Source organism: Dromaius novaehollandiae, chromosome 24, assembly GCF_036370855.1.
Source record: "Dromaius novaehollandiae isolate bDroNov1 chromosome 24, bDroNov1.hap1, whole genome shotgun sequence".
NCBI classification, from domain to species: Eukaryota; Metazoa; Chordata; class Aves; order Casuariiformes; family Dromaiidae; genus Dromaius; species Dromaius novaehollandiae.
The window spans coordinates 969,753-994,239 of record NC_088121.1 but is presented as its reverse complement, the minus strand read 5'-3'; the positions used below and the strand labels follow the sequence as shown (position 1 = coordinate 994,239).

General features: G+C 64.9%; 4 protein-coding genes across 5 annotated transcripts; 1 reads left to right on the top strand and 3 right to left on the bottom strand.

The window, feature by feature from the left end:
* Nucleotides 1–19: 19 nt before the first annotated feature.
* Nucleotides 20–4,785, bottom strand: RPL22 (ribosomal protein L22). Its single transcript, XM_064525364.1, has 4 exons — nucleotides 4,632–4,785; nucleotides 3,831–3,935; nucleotides 2,173–2,297; nucleotides 20–235 (listed from the first exon to the last, which is right to left on the bottom strand). Exons 1-4 carry the CDS (start codon nucleotides 4,722–4,724, stop codon nucleotides 91–93), a joined length of 468 nt encoding a protein of 155 aa, XP_064381434.1. The 5' UTR covers nucleotides 4,725–4,785; the 3' UTR covers nucleotides 20–90.
* Nucleotides 4,786–6,078: 1,293 nt separating this feature from the next.
* RNF207 (ring finger protein 207) lies at nucleotides 6,079–12,149 on the top strand. Its single transcript, XM_064525361.1, has 18 exons — nucleotides 6,079–6,170; nucleotides 6,488–6,678; nucleotides 7,032–7,164; nucleotides 7,243–7,387; nucleotides 7,496–7,577; nucleotides 7,652–7,727; nucleotides 7,815–7,940; nucleotides 8,050–8,096; nucleotides 8,188–8,260; nucleotides 8,341–8,409; nucleotides 8,502–8,570; nucleotides 8,895–9,016; nucleotides 9,944–10,133; nucleotides 10,233–10,418; nucleotides 10,501–10,552; nucleotides 10,647–10,764; nucleotides 10,849–10,941; nucleotides 11,100–12,149. The coding sequence occupies exons 2-18, from the start codon at nucleotides 6,488–6,490 to the stop codon at nucleotides 11,272–11,274; spliced, it is 1,947 nt and encodes a 648-aa protein (XP_064381431.1). The 5' UTR covers nucleotides 6,079–6,170; the 3' UTR covers nucleotides 11,275–12,149.
* On the bottom strand, nucleotides 11,757–19,392 carry ICMT (isoprenylcysteine carboxyl methyltransferase). Of its 2 annotated transcripts, none has more exons than XM_064525362.1 (5): nucleotides 19,113–19,387; nucleotides 18,909–18,997; nucleotides 18,258–18,427; nucleotides 17,121–17,338; nucleotides 11,757–16,163 (listed from the first exon to the last, which is right to left on the bottom strand). In XM_064525362.1, the coding sequence occupies exons 1-5, from the start codon at nucleotides 19,329–19,331 to the stop codon at nucleotides 15,981–15,983; spliced, it is 879 nt and encodes a 292-aa protein (XP_064381432.1). In that variant the 5' UTR covers nucleotides 19,332–19,387; the 3' UTR covers nucleotides 11,757–15,980. The 2 variants fall into 2 exon arrangements, 1 of the variants encoding a protein (XP_064381432.1); XR_010392776.1 differs by having other exon boundaries at nucleotides 16,025–16,689; nucleotides 16,786–17,338; nucleotides 19,113–19,392.
* Nucleotides 19,393–19,457: 65 nt separating this feature from the next.
* On the bottom strand, nucleotides 19,458–22,762 carry GPR153 (G protein-coupled receptor 153). Its single transcript, XM_064525363.1, has 5 exons — nucleotides 21,794–22,762; nucleotides 21,287–21,716; nucleotides 21,029–21,212; nucleotides 20,756–20,940; nucleotides 19,458–20,668 (listed from the first exon to the last, which is right to left on the bottom strand). The coding sequence occupies exons 1-5, from the start codon at nucleotides 22,204–22,206 to the stop codon at nucleotides 20,171–20,173; spliced, it is 1,710 nt and encodes a 569-aa protein (XP_064381433.1). The 5' UTR covers nucleotides 22,207–22,762; the 3' UTR covers nucleotides 19,458–20,170.
* Between the last annotated feature and the right edge of the window lie 1,725 nt (nucleotides 22,763–24,487).

Here is a 24,487-nt window from a genome sequence, read left to right as displayed (position 1 = left end):
GGCGGCAGACACGGCCCGGTAACAATTTTCCCCCACATTTTATTCAAGGAAACGTAATGTACAAAACACCCATGGGCAGGCGGCGCGCGCCTAGTCCTCCTCCTCCTCCTCCTCCTCGTCCTGGTTGATCTGGAAGTAGCGCAGCTCGTAGCTCTCCTTGCTGTTGGCCACCACGCGCAGCCAGTCGCGCAGGTTGTTCTTCTTCAGGTACTTCTTGGTGAGGTACTTGAGGTACCTGCGGGCAGAAAGTCCTCTGGAGGACGCGTGCATCCACACAGTCCGGGTAAGGCGGCAAGTGACGCGCTTTCAGGTGCGGTTTGCAGTCCCAGGACTGAGGTGGGGGGACAATTTGGGACCGCTCAAATCGCTTACTCACACAAGTGGCACCAAACTGTTGGATATTTTGCCAAAACATTTAGGGTTTGGTACCCTTCACTTTTCCCAAGGATTCAAAGTTCTCTCTTAGACTAACCTTCCTTTTGGGAAAGACTACAGACACCTGACTGGGAAAAGAGGAACACTCAGAGCACACTTTGCCTTCCCTACTTTAGCAGGCTCAATATTAGCAACCAATTCCCAGCACAACTTGGTCACTATTTGATTAGGACTCAGACCTAAAGCTGGCAGGTGAAGACTGAACTACTAGCAGGTACATAAGTCCTGGCAACAACAAAAGCTGAAGAAAAACATCAGCTCGTTAAAAAAAAAAAAAATACCAGCAGATGTACATCTCCTAGTTCCTTAAAAACCCCAAGACATTTATCCTCTGACATGAGCCGGAACAGAAGAATTCACATCTAAGCACCAGGCAGCTGCAGCGGGGATAACAGTGTGAACACAGTCACGCCACTGAATCCAGCACACGAGGTTCAACAGGATAACTACCGAATGCCAAAGTGGCCAGGCTGCTTTCTCAGCGTGATTTTTAAATGGAAATATATTCCAAGTTAGATCCAGCCTGTTTTCTTTTTTAAAAGAAAAACATGATGTGGCTTTGCTAGTTCATTTTGGCTGCACAATTTAGGTAAAAATGCCCAACAGACCTTTTCTGTTTATAATACTGATCAAAGAAATCACTGTAAACCCCACCTTTAGCCTCACTTAACACACATGAATCAAAACCAGAAACATCTTTGATTTGATAAAAAAAATCCTGCACTTATTCTCCAAGAGAGTTAGCTGTGATTTAGATTTGGAGATGTAAAATATTTTACACGAAAGTGATCTACAGCATAAAATTGAATTCATCAAAGCAAGATAAAGGGCAGAAATATTAGGCAATTGTAAGAACTGGTCAACTGGCAGAAGCCCAACAGGAGGAAGGTAACACTACAGTCATGGAAGAGTTTGGATGTTTATCACTCTCTAAATTCCACATTTGGCATCCCTGCGGAAGCTGCAGATCCTCCACTGCTTTTCACCTCAGCTCGCCTTCCAAGACAGATTTCCAACCACGTCTCTTTCTTAAAGATCATTTAGAAAGAAATTGCCCCCGTGCCCTCTTTCACAAGCAGTGTAATTTAAAGTCAGCAGGACATGGCACAACTTACGTGCCAAGACCTCTTTTCGTTAGTTCTAGTGCTCCCTATGCATTAGGATTTTACAGAAGAGCTTCCTGTCTTGTGGCCCTGGGAGCTAGCGTTAAAAGATGCCACCTCAGAAGCTTATTCTTACCACACACTACAACTTGAGAAAATGAGCTACCTTTAGCAACACAGCGCATCAAAAAAGCGGGTGGGGGAGCGCTCACGCAGCTGGCTTCACCTGCTGCCACAAAGAGAGGACCAGAAGTCCTCGGTATCCAAAGAAAAGCCCGGAGAAGCAGCAGACAGGACCAGAAGTCCTCGGTATCCAAAGAAAAGCCCGGATAAGCAGCAGACACCCCCGTGCGCCTCCCACAACCCCCTCCTGCCAGCCAGCCTCGGGCCTGACCCGAGGGGACCGTTTCAGCGCCGCGGATCCTTGCTGAGGCTGCAAGAACAGGGCTACCTGATGTCAGCAGCAACTACTGCTATGAGTGGCACCCCCGCGAGCCGCTGCCTGCGACTTCGCACGCGCTGAAGCGTGCCACGTGACGGTGATTCACCCGCGGCCGGCAGAGGACCACAGCAGCGCTCCAGAAGAGAGGCCGCGCCACCAGCCCGCCCCATCCGAACCGCCCCGCGGCCTTACCTCTTTGAGAAAGGGACCTCTGAAGTAACAGTGATCTTGCTCTTGCTCCTCTCAATGGTCACCACACCCCCGCCCAGGTTACCAGCCTTGCCGTTGACCTTGATCCTCTCCTGCAAGAACTGCTCCTGCAAGAGAGCAGCGCGACTGGTTAGTCGGGGCTGCCAGCGGCCAAGGGTTTTACAGCTCGCTTGCACTGAGCGTTCTGACTTTTTGGCTAGAACGAGGAAAGGGACGAAGCGGTCACACGTCAACAAAAAGCGGAGGAAAGCTTTCTCCCTGCAGGTAGGTAGGTTCTGACCCTATAAATCTGTTGCATGACTAATGCTGCTGGCTCAAACTGGCCCATTCAGACCCGCACATAAGTGACCTTCCCAGCTGTGAAAGAACTAATTTGTTTTCCCATTTCGCTAATATTTCCGGCTTTTTGAAGTGACGGTAAAAATACAAGCTGTTTTAGGATTCTCAAAGAGCGTTACCCAGAACCCTTTGTTTCAAACAGATACTCCTTGTATAAGAGCACAGCTTCCCAAGATAACCATCGGAAAGAGTTCTGAAACTTACTGCTGTCCTCGTGTGCCGTTTCTTAAAGCTTAAAAGAAAAATAAACTTCCAAATTATAACTACTAGATATTGTTCAACAGGTAAAGAAAACACACAAACTAACTATAAGTTGTTTACAAAATAGTAATCCTCTTATTTACATAACTTTAGGCTGTTTCCTAAACAGCCTATTTAGATGTTGCAGTTAGGAATGAACACTGCTTGAACAGCTGTCTCTTAAAAGGAATGCACGTGCAGAATAAGACACAAGTTTATTTTCCAAGCAACATTTCTGCTCGTCAGTTTAAGTCTTTCAATCCAAGGACACGCTTTCCTTTTAGGCAAAGGAATAAAGTTTAGATCAGACACAGCGGCACTTTCTAACCAGAGAGGATCTATCTCGGTTCCTTCTCCCTCCTCCCCACAACAGGTATCTGCGGGAAAGTTCCTGTAACCGTGAGCCGAGGGCTGCAGTAAAAGCGTAGCCCTTTTCTTTTGTTTTGGATTACGACAAAGAACACACAGGTACTATTTTCAGCCTGCTAGGAGCCTTGGCAAGAAAAAAAAAATCAGAGTTCTGCAGGTTTAAGCTCATATAGCAATATTTAGTTCAAGCTACTGATGTTAGTTTGTCCTTTCTCACCAAGCAGTTTTTAAGCTACAAGAGGGATCCTGTTACCCCCCGCTAGAGTTAAAGCTTTGAAGAAGCAACACGTGAATCTTAGCGCGCACTTAGGTTCGCCAGCCCGTCACGAGGAGCCCCCAGCTCTCAGGGTCAGGCCAGAGGCACCACCCCGACAGCCTCCAGCGCAGCGCAGACGCCATTTCCTTTGAAAGCACGTCCCAGCGGTGCGAATGCTCCCTGGGATCTGCCCTGCACTGCGCAGCCCTCTCCGGCAAGGAGGGGAAATGGCGAGGGCAGCTGGGAAACCAGGAGCTGTGGCGGGAGCCTCCGGGGCCGTGCTTCCAGCAGGCCTTTGGGAGCGGAGGCCCTGCTCCGGCAGAGCCCGGAGGGCGGCCGGGCAGCGGGGAGGCCCCGGGGCAGTGCGGAGGCCCCAGGCAGCGGGGAGGCCCCGGGCAGCGCCCGCCGGCGGCGCGGCCGCAGCCCCGGCACTCACGAAGTTGGCCGCGTCCATGATGCCATCCTCCACGGGGTGGGTGCAGTCCAGGGTGAACTTCAGCACCTGCTTCTTTTTTTTGCCACCTTTCGCCGCCGGTTTCTTCTGTGGCACAGGGAAAGAAAGAGCTGTGAGGAGCGGGCTCCAGCAGCCAGGACCGGCAGCGGCTCAGGGGAGCGGGCTGGCCGGAGAGGGAAGGGCCTGGGCCCGGGGGGAGACCAGAGGGCAAAGGAAAAGGGCCCAGGGGAGGAGGCCGAGGGGAGAGGGAAGGGGGGAAGGGGAGGAGGCCGAGGGGAGAGGGAAGGGGGGAAGAGGAGGAGGCCGAGGGGAGAGGGAAGGGGGGAAGGGGAAGGAAGAGGAGTGCAGGAGCCGAGGGGAGGAAGCCCAGGGGAGAGGGAAGGCGGGGGGGGGGAGGAAGAAGGCAGGGGCCCAGGGGAGGAGGCCGAGGGGAGAAGGAAGGCGGGAGGGGGGAGGAGGAAGAGGGCAGGGGCCGGGGGGGAGGAGGCCCGGGGGAGAGGGAAGGGGGGAGGGGGACGGAGGGAGAGGGAAGGGGCCCAAGGGAGGCGGCCCGGGGGAGAGGGCAGGGGCCCAGGGGAGGAGGCCCGGGGGAGAGGGCAGGGCCCGGCCCCGGAGAGGCGGCAGAAGGAGGGGGCAGAGCCCGGCCCGGTCCCCCCCGGGCGCACTCGGCGGGCCGTGCCCGGCCCCGGGGGCGGGGGGGCGGCGGCCGAGGCCCGGAGCGGGCCGGGGAGCGGCGGGGGCCCGGGGGCCGCGGCGGGCCGCCCGCCGGCGGCGGACACTCACCACGGGCGCCATGGCGGCTCCAACGAGAGGGGCGAAAAGGGAGCGCCGCGCCGCGCGCATGCGCCGAGACGCCCTCGGGCGGCCACAGCGCATGCGCCGCCGGCCGCTCCGCCTGCGCCCACACCGCCCCCGGCCGCGCGCGCATGCCGCCTGCTGGCGCGCGCCGCGCGCAGGGAGCCCAGCCGCCCGCCGAGAGCATCGATGGGTTCCGGCTGGCCCGTGTCGCCCAGCCCCGCCCACGCACGCCTCTGCCTTCCCCGAGATCGAATAGTGCTGCCTGTCTGCGCCGCGCATGCGCGGGAGGGCGCCCCCGTGGGGGCGGGGGCGGGGCTGTGTGCGGGGGCGGGGCCAGGGGGCGGGGCCAGGGACCCGCTCGGGGGGCGGGAGGGGCGGGGCGGGGGCGGGTCTGCGGAGGAGGGGTCGGGGGTGGGGGGATCCGGCATGGGGGGATCCAAGGGGGGTGATGGGGGGGTCCGGGGGGGATCGAGGATGAGGGGGATCCGTGGGGGGGTCTGGGGTGGGGGGGGGGTCTCCGGGGGTATGGGGAGGTCCGGGGGGGGGGTGTTTGCCGGGGGGGGGGGGGGTGATCCGAGGGAGGGGGGTCTGCAGAGGGGAATGGGAAGATCTGGGAGGGGGAATCCAGGAGGGGTCTGCGGGAGGGGGGGGTCCCGCACCTGGAGCCATTGCAGCACCCCTGCGTGCCCCCCCCGCAGCATCACCCATGTGGGGGTCCCGCACCCGGAGCCATCGCAGCACCCCTGGGTGCCCCCCCGCAGCACCACCCATGTGGGGGTCCCGCACCCCGAGCCATCGCAGCACCCCTGGGTGCCCCCCCCGCAGCACCACCCATGTGGGGGGTCCCGCACCCGGAGCCATCGCAGCACCCCTGGGTGCCCCCCCGCAGCACCACCCATGTGGGGGTCCCGCACCCAGAGCCATCGCAGCACCCCTGGGTGCCCCCCCGCAGCACCGCCCATGTGGGGGTCCCGCACCCAGAGCCATCGCAGCACCCCTGGGTGCCCCCCCCGCAGCACCACCCATGTGGGGGTCCCGCACCTGGAGCCATCGCAGCACCCCTGGGTGCCCCCCCGCAGCACCACCCATGTGGGGGTCCCGCACCCGGAGCCATTGCAGCACCACCCATGTGGGGGTCCCGCACCCCGAGCCATTGCAGCACCCCTGGGTGCCCCCCCGCAGCACCACCCATGTGGGGGTCCCGCACCCCGAGCCATCGCAGCACCCCTGGGTGCCCCCCCGCAGCACCGCCCACATGAGGGTCCCGCACCCCGAGCCATCGCAGCACCCCTGGGTGCCCCCCCCGCAGCACCACCCACATGAGGGTCCTTCATCGCAGCGCCCCGGGTGCCTCCTCAGGGCCCAGCGGCGCCGGCCAGCGCGGGGCTATTTTGGGCAGCGGCGGGGGGGCTCCGGTGCCCGCGGGGGCGGGGGGGTGACGGGCGCCCCTGGGCCGGCGCCGCCCGCATTGCTCCCATTCCAGCGGCGCCGCCGACCCGGCCCGACGCGGGCCACGGGCGCGAGGTACAGCCACCCGCACCGGCACCGGCACCGGGCGGCCTGGGGGTGCCCTGTGCCAGCGGTGCCCCATGCCGGGGGGCAGCACCAGGCAGCAGCGGCAGCTGCAGCGGGCGAGGGGGATTTGGGAGGCCGCGCGGCTCATGGCCTAAAAATAGCGGCTCGGCGGCCTGTGCAGCTCCGCGGCGGGTTGCACGGCTCTGTGGCGGGTTGCACGGCTCCGCGGCGGGTTGCACGGCTCCGCGGCAGGTTGCACGGCTCCGCGGCGGGTTGCACGGCTCCCCGGCACCGGGTGCCACCGCTGCCCGTCCCTGTGCCCGCAGATGGCCGGGAGCATCTTCTCGCCGCCGGGGAGCTGCGGGGCGCTGGAGGCGGGCGGCTGCCACCCGCTCGTGTGCCTGCTCTGCCGCGAGCCCTACCAGCAGCCCTGCCTGCTCGACTGCTACCACAACTTCTGCGCCGGCTGCCTGCGGGGCCGCGCCGCCGACGGCCGCCTCGCCTGCCCCCTCTGCGGGTAAGGCCGGGCCCCGCGCGGGCAGCGCGTGCCGGGCGGCCTCGGGGCGCCGGGGCCGCCGAGGGGCACGCGGGCGCGTGCGAGCGCGTGCGGGCGAGGCTCTGCACGCACGTGCGGGCGTGTGCATGCAGGTGCGAGCGTCTGAACATGCGCACAAACATCTGAACAGCATGCATGCGTGCATGCGTGTGCATGCGTGTGCATGCAGGGCAAACACGCGTGTGCGGCAGGGCGGGCGGCGGCGGCTCGGCGCGGGGTGCGGCCCCTCGGCGCGCGGGCTGTGCCGCCCCGGGGGCTGCCGGCCCCCCGGCCCCGGCCCCGGCAGGGCGGCGGGGGCTGACGCGCGCCCGCAGGCACCGGTCGGTGGTGAAGGGCGGCAGCGGGCTTCCCCCCGTGGACCGGCTGCTGCAGTTCCTGGTGGACGGCTCGGCCGAGGGCGAGGAGGCGGCGCAATGCGCCAACTGCGACCTGCGCTGCGCCAAGGCGGTGAGCGCGCCGGCACGGGGGGGGGGGGGGGGTCGGGGGGCCGCCGGGGCCGCCGCGACGCCGCGCTCTGCCCCCCAGGAGCGGGACGCCATGTACTTCTGCAACACGTGCAGCCAGCCGCTGTGCGCCCCGTGCCGCGAGGAGACGCACCGCGCCAGGATGTTCGCCCGGCACGACATCGTCGCCCTGGCCAAGCGCACCAAGGACATCCACAAGAAGTGCCGTGAGTGGCGGCCGGGCGGCACGGAGCAGCGCGGCACGGCACGGCGCGGCACGGCGCGGCACGGCACGGCGCGGCGCGGGGCCGCCTCACCCGCCGCCTCCCCTGCAGCGCTGCACGAGGAGCCCTACATCATGTTCTCCACCGAGAAGAAGTCCATGCTCTGCATCAACTGCTTCCGCGACATGCAGGGGTAGGAGCCGCCGCGGTGCCGCCGGCGCGGTGCCGCCGCGGTGCCGCCGCCGCGCTCACGCCTGTGCCGCGCAGGGAGAGCCGCGCGCACTGCATCGACATCGAGACGGCGTACGTGCAGGGCTGCGAGAAGCTCGACCAGGCCGTCATGGTGCGGGGGCGGCGGGGCGGGCGCCGGGGGGGCCGGTGCCACCATCGCCGCCGCGGTGCCCTGCAGCCGCCCGCCCGCCCTGCCCAGGCCGTCAAGGAGCTGCAGACGGCCACGCGCGAGGCCATCGTCCTGCTCAAGGCCATGGTGGAGGAGGTGCGCAACAGTGCCAGCGAGGAGGAGACGGCCATCAGCTCCCTCTTCAGCAGCATGCAGGTGCGTCCGGCACGGCCCGGGTGCCCGGCACGAGCGGGGCGCCCGGGACGAGCGGGGCGCCGGCCCCAGGCACCCAGGCAGCGGCACCCACGGGCTGTGCCGCCGGCAGGAGAAGCTGGCGGAGCGGAGGCAGGCGCTGCTGAAGGCGGTGCGGAGGTGAGGGGCCGGGCGGGGGCCGGGCGCGGGGGGGCCGGCGCGGGACCCCGCCGATGCCACGCCGACGCCGTGCCGCCCCGCTGCGCCGCAGCCAGCACGAGGAGAAGGAGAAGGCGTTCCGGGAGCAGCTGGCCCACCTCGCCGCCCTGCTGCCCACGCTGCAGGTAGGGCGGCCGGGCGGGCCAGGGGGGCCGCGGCGCCGGCACCGCCACCGCCACCCCCCTGACGCGGCCGCGGGGCGCAGGTCCACCTCGTCACCTGCTCGGCCTTCCTGAGCTCCGCCAACAAAGCCGAGTTCCTCGACCTGGGCTACGTGAGTGGGGCCGGGGGGCGGCCGCCGGATCCCTGTGCCGCGCCGCGCCGTGCCGCGACGTGACGTGACGCCCACCGGCCGCTCCCTTGCAGCAACTCATGGAGCGGCTGCAGAAGATCGTCAAGCTGCCGCATCGCCTGAGACCTGCGCAGACCAGCAAGGTAGAGCCCGCCCGGCGCCCGGGCACCGTGCAGCACCGTGCAGCACCACGCAGCACGGCACGGTGCAGCGGGGTGCGGCACGGTGCGGTGCAGCACGGTGCAATGCAGCACGGCGCGGTGCAATGCAGCACCGTGCAGCACGGCATGGTGCAGCATGGTGTGGCACGGTGCAATGCAGCACGGCACGGTGCGGCACGGTGCAATGCAGCACGGTGCAATGCAGCACGGCACGGCACGGGCACCCCCTTCCCCGCGGCGCTCCCGGGCACCGGTGGCCGGCCGCGTGCCGAGCCGCCGCGCCGCTCGCCTCCCTCTCGCCCGCAGATCAGCACCGAGTACCGGGCCGAGTTCGCCCGCTGCCTGGAGCCGCTGCTGACGCTGACGCCTCGCCGCTCCGTGGTGGGCAGCGCCGGGGCCATCGGGCCCGGCATCGCCGCCGCAAACATGTGAGGCGCCCTGGCCCCCCGCCTGGCCCCGCTCGGCACCGGCACCGCTGCGGCTCAGACCCCTCTGCCAGCCCGGCACGGGCTCGGCTGCAGCGAGGGCAGCGTGCACCCCGCCGTGCACCCCGCTTTGCAGCCCCCGCGCACCCCGCCACGCATCCCATCAGGCACCCCTCCGCGCAGCCTGCCCCCCACCTCGCTGCGCCCCGCCGGCACGCCAGCCTCGTCCCCGGCGCTGCCCTTGAGCCTGTCCCCTTGGAGGTGGCCCGGGGACAGCGCTGAGCACAGCTGTGCTGATTAACAACAGGCACCGGGGCGTCAAGTGACAGTTCCGGGAAGCGGGACGGCGCGCGGGGGGCAGCGCGCGGGGGGCAGCGGGGCGCCCGGCACCCCGGCAGCAGCCCGCAGCCCGCGCCGCCCCCGCCGCCCCGCCGCCCCTCACTATTTTTATCAGAATTTCAGAGAAGTGCCCCGGCCCCTGCCCTCGCCGGGGATATATTTAGGCCCCTTGATGTCAGCGCGCGCGGCCCCGCCAGGCGCTGCCGGCCGCGCCATGCAGAGGGCAGAAGCGGCCGCGCCGGGCCGGTGCCGCGGCCGGGCTCCGCGCGCCCCGCTGCACCGCGCCGGCACGGGGAGGGCTGCCGCCGGGCGCCGCACGGTAGGGTCGCGGCCGGGCCGGGGGCGCGGGGCTGCCGGGACGGCACGGCCGCTTCTGCAAACCCGGGTCGCCCGAGGGAGGGAGGGCGCGGGGGCATCTTCCCGCGGGGGCATCTTCCCGCGGCGGCATCTTCCCGCGGCGGCATCTTCCCGCGGCGCTCGGGGGACCAGGGCGCAGAGGGAGGAGGACGGGGCGCAGGGCGGCCGGGCAGCACGTGCACGGGGCGCTGCCGGCGCAGGGCGTCACTGGCGCCGGCCCTCGCTCCGCCGCAGGATCGCCGGCAGCCCCTGCTCCAAGACGCTGCTGGTGCCGGGCCGGCCGGCCGCCGGCGAGGGCATGGCCAGCAGCTCGGTGGTGCGCAAGCCCAGCCTGCACCGCTACATCAGCACCAAGGTGCTGCTGGCCGAGGGCGGCGACTCGCCCTTCACCCAGCACTGCCGCAGCTACGAGAGCACCTACCGGGTAAGGCCGCCGCGCCGGGGAGCCTCCGCCGCAGCCCCCCGGCTCCCGCCCCTGCCCGCGGCGGCTCGCGCGGACTCGCCGGTGCCCCGCGTCGCGCAGGCGCTGCAGGCCGAGATCCAGAGCCTGAAGGACCAGGTGCAGGAGCTGCACCGCGACCTCACCAAGCACCACTCCCTCATCAAGACGGAGATCATGAGCGAGATCCTGCAGAAGTCGCTGCAGATGGACGTGCAGATCGCCGCCCACTACTCCTCCGTGGAGATGATGCGCAGCGTCTTCGAGGAGGTGCGGCGGCGGCACGCGCCCCCCCCGCGCCCCGGCTCGCCGAGCCCCCGGGACCCCAACGCGCCGCCCGGTCTCGTTGCAGATTTGGGAAGAGACGTACCAGCGGGTGGCCAACGAGCAGGAGATCTATGAAGGTACCGGCGGCGCGGCCGGCCGCCCGCTCGCCCGGGGTGCGGGGGTCTCCGGGCCCCGCGGGCGCTCGCCGGCAGCGCGCTTTCTTCCCCCCAGCCCAGCTCCACGACCTGCTGCAGCTCCGGCAGGAGAACAGCTACCTGACCACCATCACCAGGCAGATCGCGCCCTACGTCCGCTCCATCGCCAAGGTGAAGGAGCGCCTGGAGCCCAGGTAAAGCGGCGGCGCTGGCCGGGGGGGCCGGGGGGCCGCGGGGGGGGTGGGCAGCGCTGCCGCTCGCGCGCCGTCTCGCCGCAGGTTGCAGGAGTGCCGGGAGCCCAGGGACGAGCGGGCCGAGACGCTGCTCCGGGTCTGCGACGAGGGCCCGGCGCCCGGCGAGGCCGCGCACAGGTAGGCGAGGCGCCAGCGTCCCCGTGCCCGGCCGCCTCCGGCTTCCAGCGCGGCCCCGGCCTCCGGGAGAGCTTCCCCTCCGGGAAGGGCCGCTTGCGGGAACAGCGGGGTCACCGGGCCCTCGGCACCGCCCGGCCACGGCGCCTCTTCCCCCGCAGGAGCGAGGCGGCAGGCGGCGGCGAGGAGGGCGGCGCGAAGGCTCCGGAGAGCAAAGGGGACGGCCGAGCAGGCAGCGCCGCCGCCGAAGACCCGCTCCTGAAGAACAAGGACTATTACAGGAGCAAGCAGAAAAGCGGAGCGGACGGCGCCGCCCGGAAGGAGTTTGCAACTTAAAAAAGCCAAATGCCCCGAGAGTCCAATTGCTGTGTTCACTGTAGGTAAACGCTAGCTAACCAGAGTGTATTTAGCGAGGAGCTTCTCAGGCACGCACAGGGTAACGCTCACGTCGGTTGTAAGCGACCCACTCGCTGGCATGCAAAGAAGCAGAATTTTTAAAGTTCAATTTTTGACAAAACAGTCTATAGAGTTACAGGCTCGTGCTTGCGCGTTGAGTTCAAGCGGGGTCTCTGTTACCCCCGTAAGCGTTAGCAGAGCGCCGCTTTCTTGCCGAACGCAGGAGAAGGTTAAGTAAATGGGTTGCACGCTGCAGCGTGAAGAGAGGGAGCCGCTTCCTGCTGCCGAGCACCAGACGCGGGCCGGCACAGCTCCCGCGAGCTGGGGACTCGGGGGTGACGGGTGACGAGCGCACACGCAGCAGCTCCCGCCGGCCGGCAGCTGAGAAACCGGACACTTCACAATCAGCACATGAATGCAGATTATTCTCATCAAGGATATCTTTATTTAAGAAATGAAAAGTATGCTCAACATCTGCAAAAGAAAAGCTGAGACATATTGAGTATTTCTTCACGTAAAAAGAAGTACTAATACGTACTTGGCCTCGAGCAGGCTGTTCTCACGCCCGACTCCAAACAGATGCGGAGTCCTCGTAGTAAAACATTCATTTTTTCAACGCAATTTCCTATCTCAGCTGTTGAGCTAACGGCCTCCTGCTCCAACAGGGACGCCTGCAAGAAGCGACTTCCCCATCAGACTGCAAATCTAAAGCAGATTTACCAAGTGAGAAGGGGCTAGATTAGAGGCTGCTCGCAACCGCACGGTCGTGCGGCAGGTGGCAATTGCTCGTTTGCAAATAAAAGCTATGCACCGATTGTCTAAGAACTCTCATTTTGTGCCACGAGGAGAGAGAAAAAACAGAGAATTCAGCTAATGTTCTGAAGTGTAACACGTATCAAAACCCTGGCTTAGGAATTACTTTCTCCAAAACCCTGGCTTAGGAATTACTTTCTCCAAAAACATGATTTACTTAATACCCCTGTCTCGTGTGTTAACGATGAGATAAAACGGCGTGATTTGGTCCCTCTCCCTGTTCAGCAGCTCAGGACAAGAGAAACAGGCCCGTCAGTCCCGGGCGTTCCAGCCGCTCTCAGCAAACACATTAAGTTTGCAAACACGGGGCAGGAGGAATTATGTGCGCGCTAAAGCCAGGATTTCACACGAGGGTTGCAGAATGTCTTCTGAGTTGCTAACGGGGAGCAGAATCAAAAACTTAAAGTGCAGTAACAGAAAGAGGTTCTCTATTCCTTTTAACATTTATGCTATTTAGAAAACTATGAGCTGCTGCAGCACAGAAGCGTAGTGTTTATTTTAACTACTCGATTTAGATTTTCATTAAAAATTCAGACACCTTCCTCTGGTCTGGTGAGCTCCTTTCTCCTAAGATTCCAGACACTCAAGTCACAGGACTCTCAGTAAAATTAAATAAGATAAAATAAAAAAGACTGCTTGTGGAACATAACTGCTAGCCAGCCTGACTCAGGGCAAAGGTTCATAGAGCACCAAGTGAGCCTCGAAGCTTTGCTATAGATGAGGAAGTTTTTCCCATTTTTCTGTTTCAACACACCTTGCCTTGGACAAACCCTACTGCCGGACGAGCTCCGACCTGGGTAAGAGTTAGCGTTAACACAAAGAGCTGCTTCGGGGCGCTGCCAACGCGCCAGAGCAGAGCCGCGCTTTCGGCAAGCGCTGCTCCCCTGCCCCGCGCGCTACAGCTACCGCTCGTCTCGTCAACGCGGCGAGCCAAGTTTCGTTTTAAGGAAAAGAGGGAGAAAAGGAAGCGTTCCCACCGGGACGGCACGCGCCCTGACGACTAGCAGATGTATTCCACGGGACCTGAGGTTTAGTAGGCACGATTCAGCACCGCCGCGACGCAGCCCGAAAGCCCTCCCCGCCGTAACTGGGAGCATCCTATCTCCACGCTGACGCCCGTTATCTACTGAGAGCCGGAAGAGAACCACTGGCATCCAACTCCACGCTTCAGAAACAGCAATCGCTACCTAAAAAATACTCGTGATACTCAAAATATCCACGTGTAGACAGCCATCCTAAGCACGCGACACGATGCGTCTTCCAAAAAACAAGTTACGGGATCTTTGACCTGTATGACTGAGTATCAAACCATGGCAGAATTTCTCACACACTCTTTCAAACTAAGTAAAGAAAAGGACTGAAGCAGGTAGGTGCTGAAGATCTAACAGGAGTTTCAGTCCAGCGCCCAGTCACCCTGCTTTCCCCCGCACCACCTGCCTCACGGCCGGCAGGGAACGGAGGCCAGAGGGGCCCGAGGGCGGAGAGCCCGGCTGCGGGAGCCGGCCCTGCAGCCACCGAGAACCTCACCAGCTTTCGTCCGGCAGCCGCCTGCGAGGGGCTCGCGGCCGTAACCGGCTGCGCGGAGCGGAGACCACTCTTCCTGATGAGACATCTCCAGGAGCACCACGGGAAACGTGACGTCAGCTTAAAGCTCTTAAAATAAGACTAACGTAGCATCAACAGGTCTAGCTGCAATCAAATACTCAAACATGTGGTGTCTCACTCAAATGACGGGACAAAACTAGCTTCTTAGCGTAGTGAACTAACTCCCTAAAACGTTTTCCACTACTTGGGAGACAAATTCTGCAGCTTGTGCCACATTTCGGTTTACTACAAAGAACAATCTGAGACTAAAAAACAATTTCTGCTGTTAACTTATGTCAAATCCAAGTGATAATCGTTTTTGTTTCAAAGTACATTTATGCAAGTTCACAGAAGATACATTTTAAGACGTACAAAAAATATTTTTAACTGAGTTCAAAACTCACTTGTCTGAGACATCTGAGGTATGTTGGCTATAAGAGCGAAAGTTACAGTTTCCTTGGAGAAGTATATCGGAGGCACCTCTATTGCAAAGAAAAGTCTGACCGTGAGCTTACAAATAACTATGCAGAGAAATCAACGCTATCCGGTTGTTATATTTTCATATTCTTTTCTTCCAAGCTAAAAACATATTCAGTAGAAGACAAAGTTATCAGCGAATGTTGTAAGCTGATGTTCAACGCAGAAAGCACTCTGTAATACAAAGCATAACCTGGGGAAGGAAGGATTTCACGTAGGTTAAGCGAGTGGAGAATTAAGAATTTGCCCCTATTTCTCTGGCTATGCAGTTCCACAGGTTATTGAAAGTCAGGGTCATACTTCAATTTAATACTGAAGTGTACTGAAAACCCGCTGGGAGTTATAAAATGAAGAATTCTAATCTCGATGCTGTTACCACCACCTCAAGAGATCTCCAATGACAACCAGACAGAAGTTGGCAATTTTTTCTTTCCTTTTTTCTTTAAAAACAAAAAACCACTATTTCCAGCAGTGCCCTTGTTCCTGAGCTGTACTACAGTACCTTCGTTAGGGAATACTGCAAGCCCAAAGCGTATACTGATGAGCAGCAGAACTTCCGTCCCAGCAAGGAAGAATTATGTAAAACCCAAGAAAACAGTGAACCTCTTTGGTATATAATAACAGAAGAAGTTATACCGCAAAACTTGAATAGGAACCATTTCCAAAATGGTTACGTTTAAAACAGAGTTAGCAAGCCAAACTTTTCTTCTCTAGAGAACTTCCCTAGCAGCACGTCCTACTCACACAAACAGTCCCAGGTTTAATTCAAAACTAGGCAAGGATCTTAAGTGCTAAAGCTCTTTGCAAGCTTGACAGCTACAGTCCTTTTTCCGACTTTCCAAGATCTGGAAAACAAAAGCCAAACCAAAAATCTTGGGATCTCTGCGAGACAGAGACTCGACTAGTAACGATCCCCGACGGGATAGGAAGCGGCGTGATTTGGAAGCCAGTCCGGTAAGAACGCGGCCTGTACCGACGGAACGGACCTGGCAAGGAGACTCGGGGAACTGGCAGCTGAAACGACTCTCGAGTTCGCGGCACCAGCCGAGGAATACGAGACCTCGCTTACGCTTTTGCTACGTTTAATAGAGATGCTTGCAATTCAGAAGCATCGCGAGTGCTGCAAAGGCTCCCTATTGACACAGCGACTGGGGGAAAACGATTTGTGTCGCGCTGCCAGCTTTCTGGCAAGCACTTATCCAAAACGATACGTAGACCCATGCATTCGAAGAGACAAGGATAAAGGCCTGCGCCTGCAAGCTGTCCGAGCACAAAGCTAGTCCGCTGAGCGCAGTGGCGTCAGACTAGGGCTTGCAGAATCGGATCTAAAAAGATTAAAGCTGTGCTGTCTAGCTTGTGAGCTCAAAAAGCTTTAAAATTAAGCTATGCCATAGAAACAATCTTCCAACTAGCACCTTTCCAGTGCAACGACAGAAGTGCAAAGCTCATTCTCCAAAAGAATCCGTCAGACCAAGTTTCAGTACAATTCAGTTGTTGTAGGCAGAGTGACTCGTTTCTTTTGAGGATCGCTATAGGCTAAATTATCCAGAAGATCCCTGAATGTGCATACGAAGTACTCTTATCTCGGCAAGGATGAACAAGCTGCTGATCTTCTAGTGACCCAGAAGGCCGTCCAGCTCTTTAGCCCTTAAGGAGCTTCTAGCGGATGGCCAGGAAAGCTAAACAGGCTGCTGTCAGAGCCAGTACTATGCATAGTTCCTCGCCCCGCGACGCTTGGAGGCAGATGTTTGCTCAGTCTAGGTGTGCACGTGTTACAGTTCCACTTTAACTCCGCTAATAAAAGGGAGACCTGAGGGCACCTTCCTTTTGTACTCCAGGTACTCTTCTCCGAAAAAGTGAATGAGCGTGATCTCCTCCTCCTCGATCCGCTCCCTGAAGAAGCGCCAGGATGCCAACGTGTAGCCGACCACGCAGATGGGGTTGCAGAGCAACACCTGCAGAGAGACACGAGCAGTTACAGTCTGACTGGGCCTGCAAAACTCCAGACTCCCCGGGAAACTGATGCTTCCCTCCACCCTCAATGTGCAAGTGAAGTTTCATTAAAAGTAAATTGCCAGAAGGTCTAAGAACTCTCCGAGAAAGCAAAAAATCCCAACACCTTTTGCAGAATTTCATTCTATCGTGACATTAGTACTTAAGAAAGCAGTTTGCAGGCGCGTATCTACTCGTCACCCCAACTACAAAGAGCGGACTGGTTCTAAAGAGGACACGTGGGGGCTTACATCTTTACGCAGCTGTGCTGCTTCGCATGCAGTATTTATGGTACCTCTCAAAAAGGAGAAACAAAACCAAAACACAAACAACCCAAAACCAAAGGCCAACACCCACTCGACCGCCAGAACAGCTTAACTAAGGCAGTGCACGCAGAGTTACAACTTTACCGTCGTCGGCTTCAAGCGGACCCTGTGGTTATCTGTCCAGGGTCTCACGTACTCTTAAAGTTAGTGGTGTTTGGCAGTCCTGCACAACACTGATATCTGATAAGAATAAGGTCGAGTCCGATCGCTTACTGGAAGACATTTTGGCAGTAAGGACGAACGGGAACTCTGGACACACCCTGGAAGCTTTGAGGTCCCATGGCTAGCAGCAGATCACGCCTTGAACCTCTGAAAGCGTTCCAGCTCAAACCCAGGCTCCGGTGCCTCTGCTCATGCCATAGAGAAAATTAGGGTGATGTGGTCTTCCCAAACATCACACAGGGTGCAGGTCAGAGCCAGCGGTTTCGGGACTCCCAGCTACAAGCGTGCTGGTGGAAGACAGAACGTGTCAAAATCCACAGCGGGGATCCCTGCGGCTGACAGTCTGCGCCTTACATCACATACAGGTCTGGGCAGCATAAAGAAACAACTAGATTATAAGGTCAAAACGTCTAAGCGCGTCGTATACAATACCTGTGTTCCAATACTCCAGTAAAACCATCCCACGTAAGACGGGTGTCGGAACCACCCATACACCCCACTTGTCACCAAAGTATGAGTATCCGATTTCTCATTCTGAACAATATGGTTGAAGTTGGAGCCAGCTGTGAGCATGGCCGCTTTCCTCAGACATTCCCCAAAGACCACCATCAACAACCCTACAGTACTGAGCCAGGTGATCTGCTTCATTTCTGCAAGTGAATAAGTACCAGTCACAACAGGTTTTAACAGATTACTCTTTCATTGCAGGTAAAAAGGGTAAGAGCTGAGGGCGAGACGCTGGGGGCAGGGCAAGCACGGGCCTCCCGCACTCTGCCTTAACCGGGGGGCCGCCCGGCGCAGACCCCGAGGGCGGGCAGGCGCGAGCTCTGCCAGCACCAGGGTCACGGGGGCTTCTTTGTTATCGTAAAACGAGGCAGCGTATAAAACACCGTTTGTGTTCAACGCGTTACTGTTCCGCAACGAGAAAGGGTTGCTCCCGCTCGCTCTCCACCTGAGCCAAATAAGCAGCAGTGCCTCTAAGCCTTCCTGCTGGACTGCTCTGGAGGAAGCCCAGCCCCGAGGCAGAACCCAGTTTTACGTGGCTTGAGAAAGCAAAGCTAGCGCGCTCATATAAAAAACCACCACCTAAATTCCCATTTAGTTAAAACAGCCCTTGATGCTGCGATGGGGAATGAGAACTTCTTCCCTCCCAGAAAACAGATTTGGAGAACCGCAATAGCTTTTACGTATTAATTTCAAGGCAAAGGAAAAAAAATCCTAACGCGATTTAAGCATCATTATTCGTACCACAAATGTGGCCAAGAGCCGAGCCTCAACAGACCCCAACGTGCGCTAAACAGCAAAGGCTCACGGGCACGCTGGAGCGAGGCCGACACGAGTTTGGGGCGTGTAAAAGACACGAGGCTTTGGACGCGGGAAGGTCAACGCGCAGCGCCAGCCCCTCCTCCCTCGGACCACCCGGCCCCGGCGGGCTAAGCGCGGTGGAGCCGCGCGCCGCGGCCGCCGTTCGCCAACCGGCGGGTTCCTCTCAGCTGGGCCGCGATCGCCCACCGACTGACGCGCTACGAGCTCATCCAAAGCCAGGACGAGCCGGGAAGGGCCACTGACCGGGGCAGGCGAACTTCTCCAGGGTGAACTCCACCCAGGAGGAGAAGGCGGCCAGGTTGTACTCGAAGCTGTGGTTGAGGAGGAAGGAGTCCAGCGAGAGGCTGCGCGGGTTGTTGATGGCCGTCACCAGGTACTCGGAGTAGTGGAAGAAGGACAGGGAGCACATGTACCTGCGGTGGGCGGGGGACAGGGCTGCGTCAGCCGCCGCCGCCCCCCGGGGCCCAGCGGGGACCGAGGAGGGGCTTCCCCTGCCCCGAGGCGTCCTGCCCCCGTCCCCGGGGTCCCCCTCTGCCCTCGAGACCGGGGATCTCCCACCCTGGGCTGCCCCAGGGCCGGGCCCCCCCATCCCAAGGGGAAGCTCCCCCCCACCCCGGGCTGCCCCGGGGACCAAACCCCCCTCCCCCGAGGGGAAGCTCCCCCCCAACCTGGGCTGCCCCAGGGCCAGGCGCCCCCATCCCGAAGGGAAGCTCCCCCCACCCACCCTGGGCCACCCCGGGGGCCGGACGCCCCTCTCCTCCGACGGGAAGCTCCCCCCCACCGCGGGCCCGGGCCCCACCACGGGACAGGGCCAGACCCCCCCCTTCCCCCGGGCTGCCGTCGGGCCGGTCTCCCCCTCCCCCGAGCCCCCCCAGGCGCGGGGCCGCCCCTCACCAGCCGAAGTGGCGCCAGGCGGAGCGGCCGGCGCTGAGCAGCAGCCCGCAGCCGAAGACGAAGCCCAGGAAGCAGGCCCGGATGGCGATCTGCAACAGAGCGCAGGCAGGGACGGAGGGAGGGAGGGAGGGAGGGAGCGCGGCTGCCCGGGCCGCCCCCGCCACGGCCGCCCCCCCCCCCCGCCGCCGCCGCCGCCGCCCCCACCTTGTAGAGCGGCGGCCGGTAGAGCAGCAGCAGCGCCGCGTTCACGGCCGCCACGTGCAGGGCGAGCGCCAGGCGGCCGCGCAGCCCGGGCGCCGCCAGCAGCGCGGGCGGCCCCGCCAGCAGCACCGGCAGCGCCGCCACCGAGGCGCCCAGCAGGAAGGCGACCAGGCTGGCGCGGGCCTCGCGGCCCAGCCGCCACCGCCGCCCCGCCGCCGCCATCGTGGCGGCCCGGCCCGGCCCGCCCCGCCCGCCGTCGCCCGGGAAACGGCGCGCGCCGCTCTCGCGAGAGCGCCGCCCCGCCGCTCTCGCGAGACCTCTCTCGCCCCGCCCCGCCGCCCTCGCGAGACCGCCCTCGCCCCGCCCCGCCGCTCTCGCGACATCTCACCCCCGCCGTCCCGCCGCTCTCGCGAGACTTCAGCCTCGACCGCCGCTCGCGCCGCCGCTCTCGCGAGACTTCAGCCTCGCCCGCCGCTCGCGCCGCCGCTCTCGCGAGAGCACCGCCGGCGGCGCGGGTGGAGCCCCGCGGGCCCGGCGCCGCCCCGGGGCGGGACGGTGGCGGGGCCGGGCGGAGCGTCAGTCCGGGCGTCGCCGCGCGCTGGCCCCGAGCTCGGGAAGGTCCTTGCGAGCCCGAGCCGCCGCCACCGGGCGGCCTCGGGGAACGCGGTGACCGGCGGCGCCGCCTCCCGCCCCGCCGGGCCCGGCCCGCACCCCCCCCCCGGGTCCCCCCGACACCGCTCACACCGGGGCCGCGGGGCCGCTCGCCGCGCAGGGTGGAAAGTTTAATGGCAGCGCGGCGGCGCGGAGCAGGGCACCGGGCACCGGGCACCGGCAGGGCCGGGCCAGTCCCTCCCCGCTGCCACCGGCACTCGCCCTCCCGCCGCCCCGCACCCCCCGCGGCCCGGCGCCGCGCTCCCCCAGCGCCTCGGGGCACCGGGACGTGGTCCTGGCTGCGGGAGGCAGGACGCGCGGGTCCGGGGCGCAGCATCCTCCGGGGCTCCCGCCGCCGGGGTCCCCCGGTGCGGCGGCGGCGGGCGGGGCGGGGCGGGGCCCGGCCGCCCCTAGGAGACCGAGCCGCCCGAGTCCGAGAGGAAGGTCAGGTAGCCGGAGGAGGCCGACGGGGAGCTGAGGAAGCTGCTGGTGCTGCCGCGGCCGTCGCCGGGGCCCGGCCCCGCGGCGAAGAGCCGCACCGCGTCCTCGGGGGCCAGCCGCGGCCCCGGCACGGCCAGGCCGCCCGCGGGGCCCGGCGCCGCCGCCCGCCGCCGCGGCTCCCGCTCGAGGGCGGCCAGGGGGAAGGCGGGGAGCGGGCCCGCCGCGGCGGCAGTGCGCCCCGGGCCCCCCGCCGCCCAGCGCCGCGCGGCCGCCCCGGGCGGCGGGCAGGCCAGGCTCTCGGCGGAGCGGCGGCGGGGCGGCGGGCGGCGGCGGTCGCGGCGGGGGGCCAGCAGCCGCGCCAGCCCCGCCGCCTCCTCGCCCGGCGCCCAGCGCTGCAGGTAGGCCGCGATCTGGCTGCTGGTCCAGATGTCGGTCTCGTCGTGCGAGTAGCGCCGCAGCGGCGGCACCTGCGGGAGGGCAGCGCCGCGCGTCGGCACCGCGGCACGGCCCGCGGCACCGCGGCACGGCCCACGGCCCACGGCCCCGCGCCTCACCTGCAGGTACTGCATCCTGCCGTCGGGCTCCGGTGCCGGGGCACGCGCCGGCGGCAGGCCCCGCTCCAGCGCCGGCAGCTCGCGCGGGGCGACGCGCTCCAGCGGCAGGACCTCCGCGCCGTAGCCGCGCTCGCCGGGCCGGTCGCACGGCGGCTCGCCGGCGCCGGCCCCCTCCGGGCTGCTCTCTGCCGGGGCCGGGGCGCCGTCAGCGCGGGGCGCGCCGCCCCGGGCCCGGCCGCGCCGTGCCGTGCCGCCCGGCCGCCGCGCGCCCACCTGCGTCGCCGTCGGAGAGCAGGGCCCGGCACTTGCCGCAGACGGCGCGCAGGTCGGCGCGGTAGCGGGCGCAGGCGCGGAGGGAGAGCGGCAGCAGCAGCGGCTGCAGCACCGAGCACCACATGACGCAGAGCACCATCCAGTCGCGGGCCGCGGCCGAGCGCAGGCTGGCGAAGCCCACCACCTGCGGCGGCACCGGCGGGGCGTCACGCCGCGCCCCCGCCGCCCCCCGCCGCCGCCCGCCCCGCCGGCGCTCACCAGCACGGGGACGCCCGTGAGGGCGTCGTAGAGGAGGACGATGGCGGCGACGAGGGAGGTGATCTGCAGGGAGGTGTCGGCGGGCTCGGAGCCGTCGATGGAGGAGCGCCGCTTGCCCTGGGCGTCCTCCACCACGATGGCCGGCACGCGGAGGCGGCTGCTGCCGGCGCCGGGGCCCGGCCGCCCGCAGACGGTCTGGAAGAGGGCGATGGCGGCGCAGACGGCGCCCGTGGCCACGCCGCCGCCCAGGAGCAGCAGGAAGCAGACGCCGAAGCCCAGGCCGATCTCGGTCACGACGAAGCGGCAGTCGCGGGCGTAGAAGCGCTCGGCGGTGTCGTGCCAGCCCACCGCCGGCAGCGCGGAGAGGATGAAGGAGACCATCCAGATGCCCATCACCGTGTGCACGGCCTGCTTCCGCGCGTTGCTGAGCCTGGGCGACAGCGGGAGCGTGCCGGGGCCGGGCCGGGCTCGGCGGACCCCCCCGCCCCCCCGCCGCCGCCGCCCCACCTGTAGTTGACGGGCCAGCGCACCATCCACATGCGGTGGTAGGAGAGGGAGGTGACGGAGAAGCAGGTGACGAGCGTGAGGGTGTAGAAGGTGGAGACGAAGACCTTGCAGAGCCCCTCGCTCCACTCGTAGCCGGCGTGCCGGCGCCGCAGCTGCACCACCGAGTACATGGCGATGGGCACGGTGGCGTTGAGGATGTGCGTCCCGGCCAGGGCGCACAGCAGGAACTCCAGCGGCTTCCACTTCTTCTGCCTGGCGCTGACGCTGAGGATGCCCCAGGCGTTGGCGAGCAGCCCCACGCCGGCGCACGCCAGCCAGGCCGCCGCGTTGCCCGGCAGCCGCTGCCCGTCGCCCATGGCCGAGGCCGGCGGCCCCATCGGCGGCGGCCCGCGGCGCGTGCCGGCCCGCCGCATCCTACGCCGCGCCGGGGGCCATCGGGGCGCGCGGCACCCGCGGGCGGGCAGAGGGCCGTCAGCGGGCACCGTGCGCCCCGGCCCTGCCGCCGCCGCGGCCCCGCGCCCGGCGAGGAGCTGCGATTCGGCTCCCCGGGCCGCGCGCTCGGCGCCGGCTCCGGCTCCGGCAGCTATTCTGGGCTTCCCATTCGGAGACGCGGATTTTCCTTCTTGGAAAAAGAGAAAAGCGTTGAAAGGCTGAGCCACGGGGCCGCTGCGCTGCTGCGGGGAGCCCCGGCCCCCGCGGACACCCCGGGCTCCCCGGAGCCGGAGCGGGGCTGCCGCGACGGCCGCCGCCGGGAGCCGGTCCTCTGGCCCCGGGACGGGAGCGGGAGGAGCGGCGACCCGGCCCCGGCCCTGCCCGCACGGACGCCCGGCGCTGCCCCCGGGCCGCTGCCCCAGCCGGGTCCCGGCGCGCCGGCGGAGCGGCGCCGACCCGCGAGGAGCCGCGGCGGGGAGCCCCCTCCGCCGCCCGCCGCGCCGCGCCGCGCCCCGGCCCCGCCGCGCCGCGCCCCTCTGCCCGGGCTCCCCGCCCCGCGCGGCGGCGGCTCCGCGGCGCCCCGGCCCCGCTCCCGCAGCCCGACGCCGGCCCCGCGGAGCCGGACCGCCGGTGGGAGCCGCCCGGCCCTACCTGCCGCCGCCCGCGGAGCGGCGGAGCAGCGCGGCGGAGCAGCGGAGCGCGGTGCCGGCGGGGCCGAGCCCCGCTGCGGGGCTCCGAGCCGTGCGCCCTGCCGGGGCCGCGCCGGGCGGGGGCTGCACGGCGCATGCTTGCGGCGCCGCCCGCCGCGCCCGGCCCGGCCCGGCCCGGCCCGGTTCGGCCCGGTGCGACCCGGTGCTGCACGCTACGGCCCGGCCCGGCTCCGCTCCGCGGCCCCCACCGCCGCCTCGGGGCTGCTCCCGGCCCGGCCCCGGCGCAGCGGCTTCGCCCCGGGAGGGGAGGGGAGGGGGCGTCCCGCCCCCCCCCCCGTGGGGCACCGCCGCCGCCCGGCACCGGCCCGCCGGACCGGCAGGACGCGCGGAGCCCAGCCCGGGGGGGCGGGAGCAGCTCGGGGTCGGGCAGCGAGCGGCCCCCCCGGGCCCTGGGCCCCGGTTCCTGCCCAGGGTCGGGTTCATCGCGCTTCCCCTCCCCGGCAGTCAGCCGCTCCTGCGGTGCCCGCTCCTCTCCCTCTCCCTCTCCCTCTCCCTCTCCCTCTCCCTCTCCCTCTCCCTCTCCCTCTCCTCTCCTCTCCCCTCCCGCTGGCAGCGCGACCGGGTGTAACTCACGCCGCGTCCCCCCTGTTTCGGAGCACCCTCAGCCTCCCCGGCTCGACCACCCGGGCACCCCCGAGCCGAAGCCGTCGCTGTCGCCGGCCGGTGATTCAGTGAAGCGACGTGTCGTTAAACGGAGCAGAGCGGAGCAGCTTAGCCGCAAACACCCTCGGCAGCAGGGCCCGGAGGGGCGCGTGGGGCCGGCCGTGCTCCGCTCGGGGGTCCCGGCACCCGGCAGCCCCTGCCGGAGCCGCTTCACCGAGCCGCCGTTTGCGGGGAGTTTCGCCCCGTCCCGTGCAGCAGCGCCTGCACAGCCGGCCCGAGGCTCCTGGGCGGCCGGTGGCCAACGCCGCTGCCCAAACCAGCTGCTCCGCACGTTTTCTGTGCTGGGCAGGGCCGAGGGGTTTGGGCACAAGAGGGGCCCTGTGGAGCGGGGCCGAGGGCTGCTTTGCTTAAGGAAAGGTTTTGCAGAGGGGATCTCGAGAGCCTTTTCGTTAGGACGACTCGGAAGCCTTTCAGGTGTCTTTGGGAGGAAAAGCGCAGAGACGGCGACGTGCCGGTGCCGCTCGCGGAGCCCCGGCTCTGTCGGCAGCCGCCCCGAGGGAGTTCCCCCCCGGCCGGCGCAAATGATGTAGCAAATATTTCAGAGGGTTAAGACAAAAAAAAGAATTGAGGCTTTACCTTGGCAGCTCCATCACCCACAGGCCTCGCTCCCACTGCACCATGGCAGAGGGATTGCAAGTGTCTCGTGGCGTCGCCAATCTGTGAACTGCAAGTCATTCACGGGTTTAAAAAACCGCTTTCCAGGTTCCCCCAGCAGCGTGCCTCAACGCCTGGAACGCGGCTGGTGCAACCCCTGACGCTCCCGGCCCGGCGCTTGCGGCTGCCGGCACGCGCAGGCTGCCCGTTGGGTCCAGGACACAGCATGGAGGTGGCCGTGGCCGTGGCGGTGGCCGTGGCCGTGCACCTGCCGTCAGCAGAGGTTATTCGCTGC

Coding starts and splice junctions, on each gene's coding strand:
- RPL22 (XM_064525364.1), bottom strand. CDS start 4,724: ATGCGCTGTGGCCGCCCGAGGGCGTCTCGGCGCATGCGCGCGGCGCGG. Junction 2,298..3,830: donor TCATGGACGCGGCCAACTTC/GTGAGTGCCGGG, acceptor GCTCTCTTGCAG/GAGCAGTTCTTGCAGGAGAG. Junction 236..2,172: donor GAGGTCCCTTTCTCAAAGAG/GTAAGGCCGCGG, acceptor TTCTGCCCGCAG/GTACCTCAAGTACCTCACCA.
- RNF207 (XM_064525361.1), top strand. CDS start 6,488: ATGGCCGGGAGCATCTTCTCGCCGCCGGGGAGCTGCGGGGCGCTGGAG. Junction 6,679..7,031: donor CTCGCCTGCCCCCTCTGCGG/GTAAGGCCGGGC, acceptor GCGCGCCCGCAG/GCACCGGTCGGTGGTGAAGG. Junction 9,017..9,943: donor GGCATCGCCGCCGCAAACAT/GTGAGGCGCCCT, acceptor GCTCCGCCGCAG/GATCGCCGGCAGCCCCTGCT.
- ICMT (XM_064525362.1), bottom strand. CDS start 19,331: ATGGCGGCGGCGGGGCGGCGGTGGCGGCTGGGCCGCGAGGCCCGCGCC. Junction 18,998..19,112: donor ACCGGCCGCCGCTCTACAAG/GTGGGGGCGGCG, acceptor GCTCTGTTGCAG/ATCGCCATCCGGGCCTGCTT. Junction 18,428..18,908: donor GCCTGGCGCCACTTCGGCTG/GTGAGGGGCGGC, acceptor CGCCCACCGCAG/GTACATGTGCTCCCTGTCCT.
- GPR153 (XM_064525363.1), bottom strand. CDS start 22,206: ATGCGGCGGGCCGGCACGCGCCGCGGGCCGCCGCCGATGGGGCCGCCG. Junction 20,941..21,028: donor GCTCTCCGACGGCGACGCAG/GTGGGCGCGCGG, acceptor CGGCCCCGGCAG/AGAGCAGCCCGGAGGGGGCC. Junction 20,669..20,755: donor GCAGGATGCAGTACCTGCAG/GTGAGGCGCGGG, acceptor GCCCTCCCGCAG/GTGCCGCCGCTGCGGCGCTA.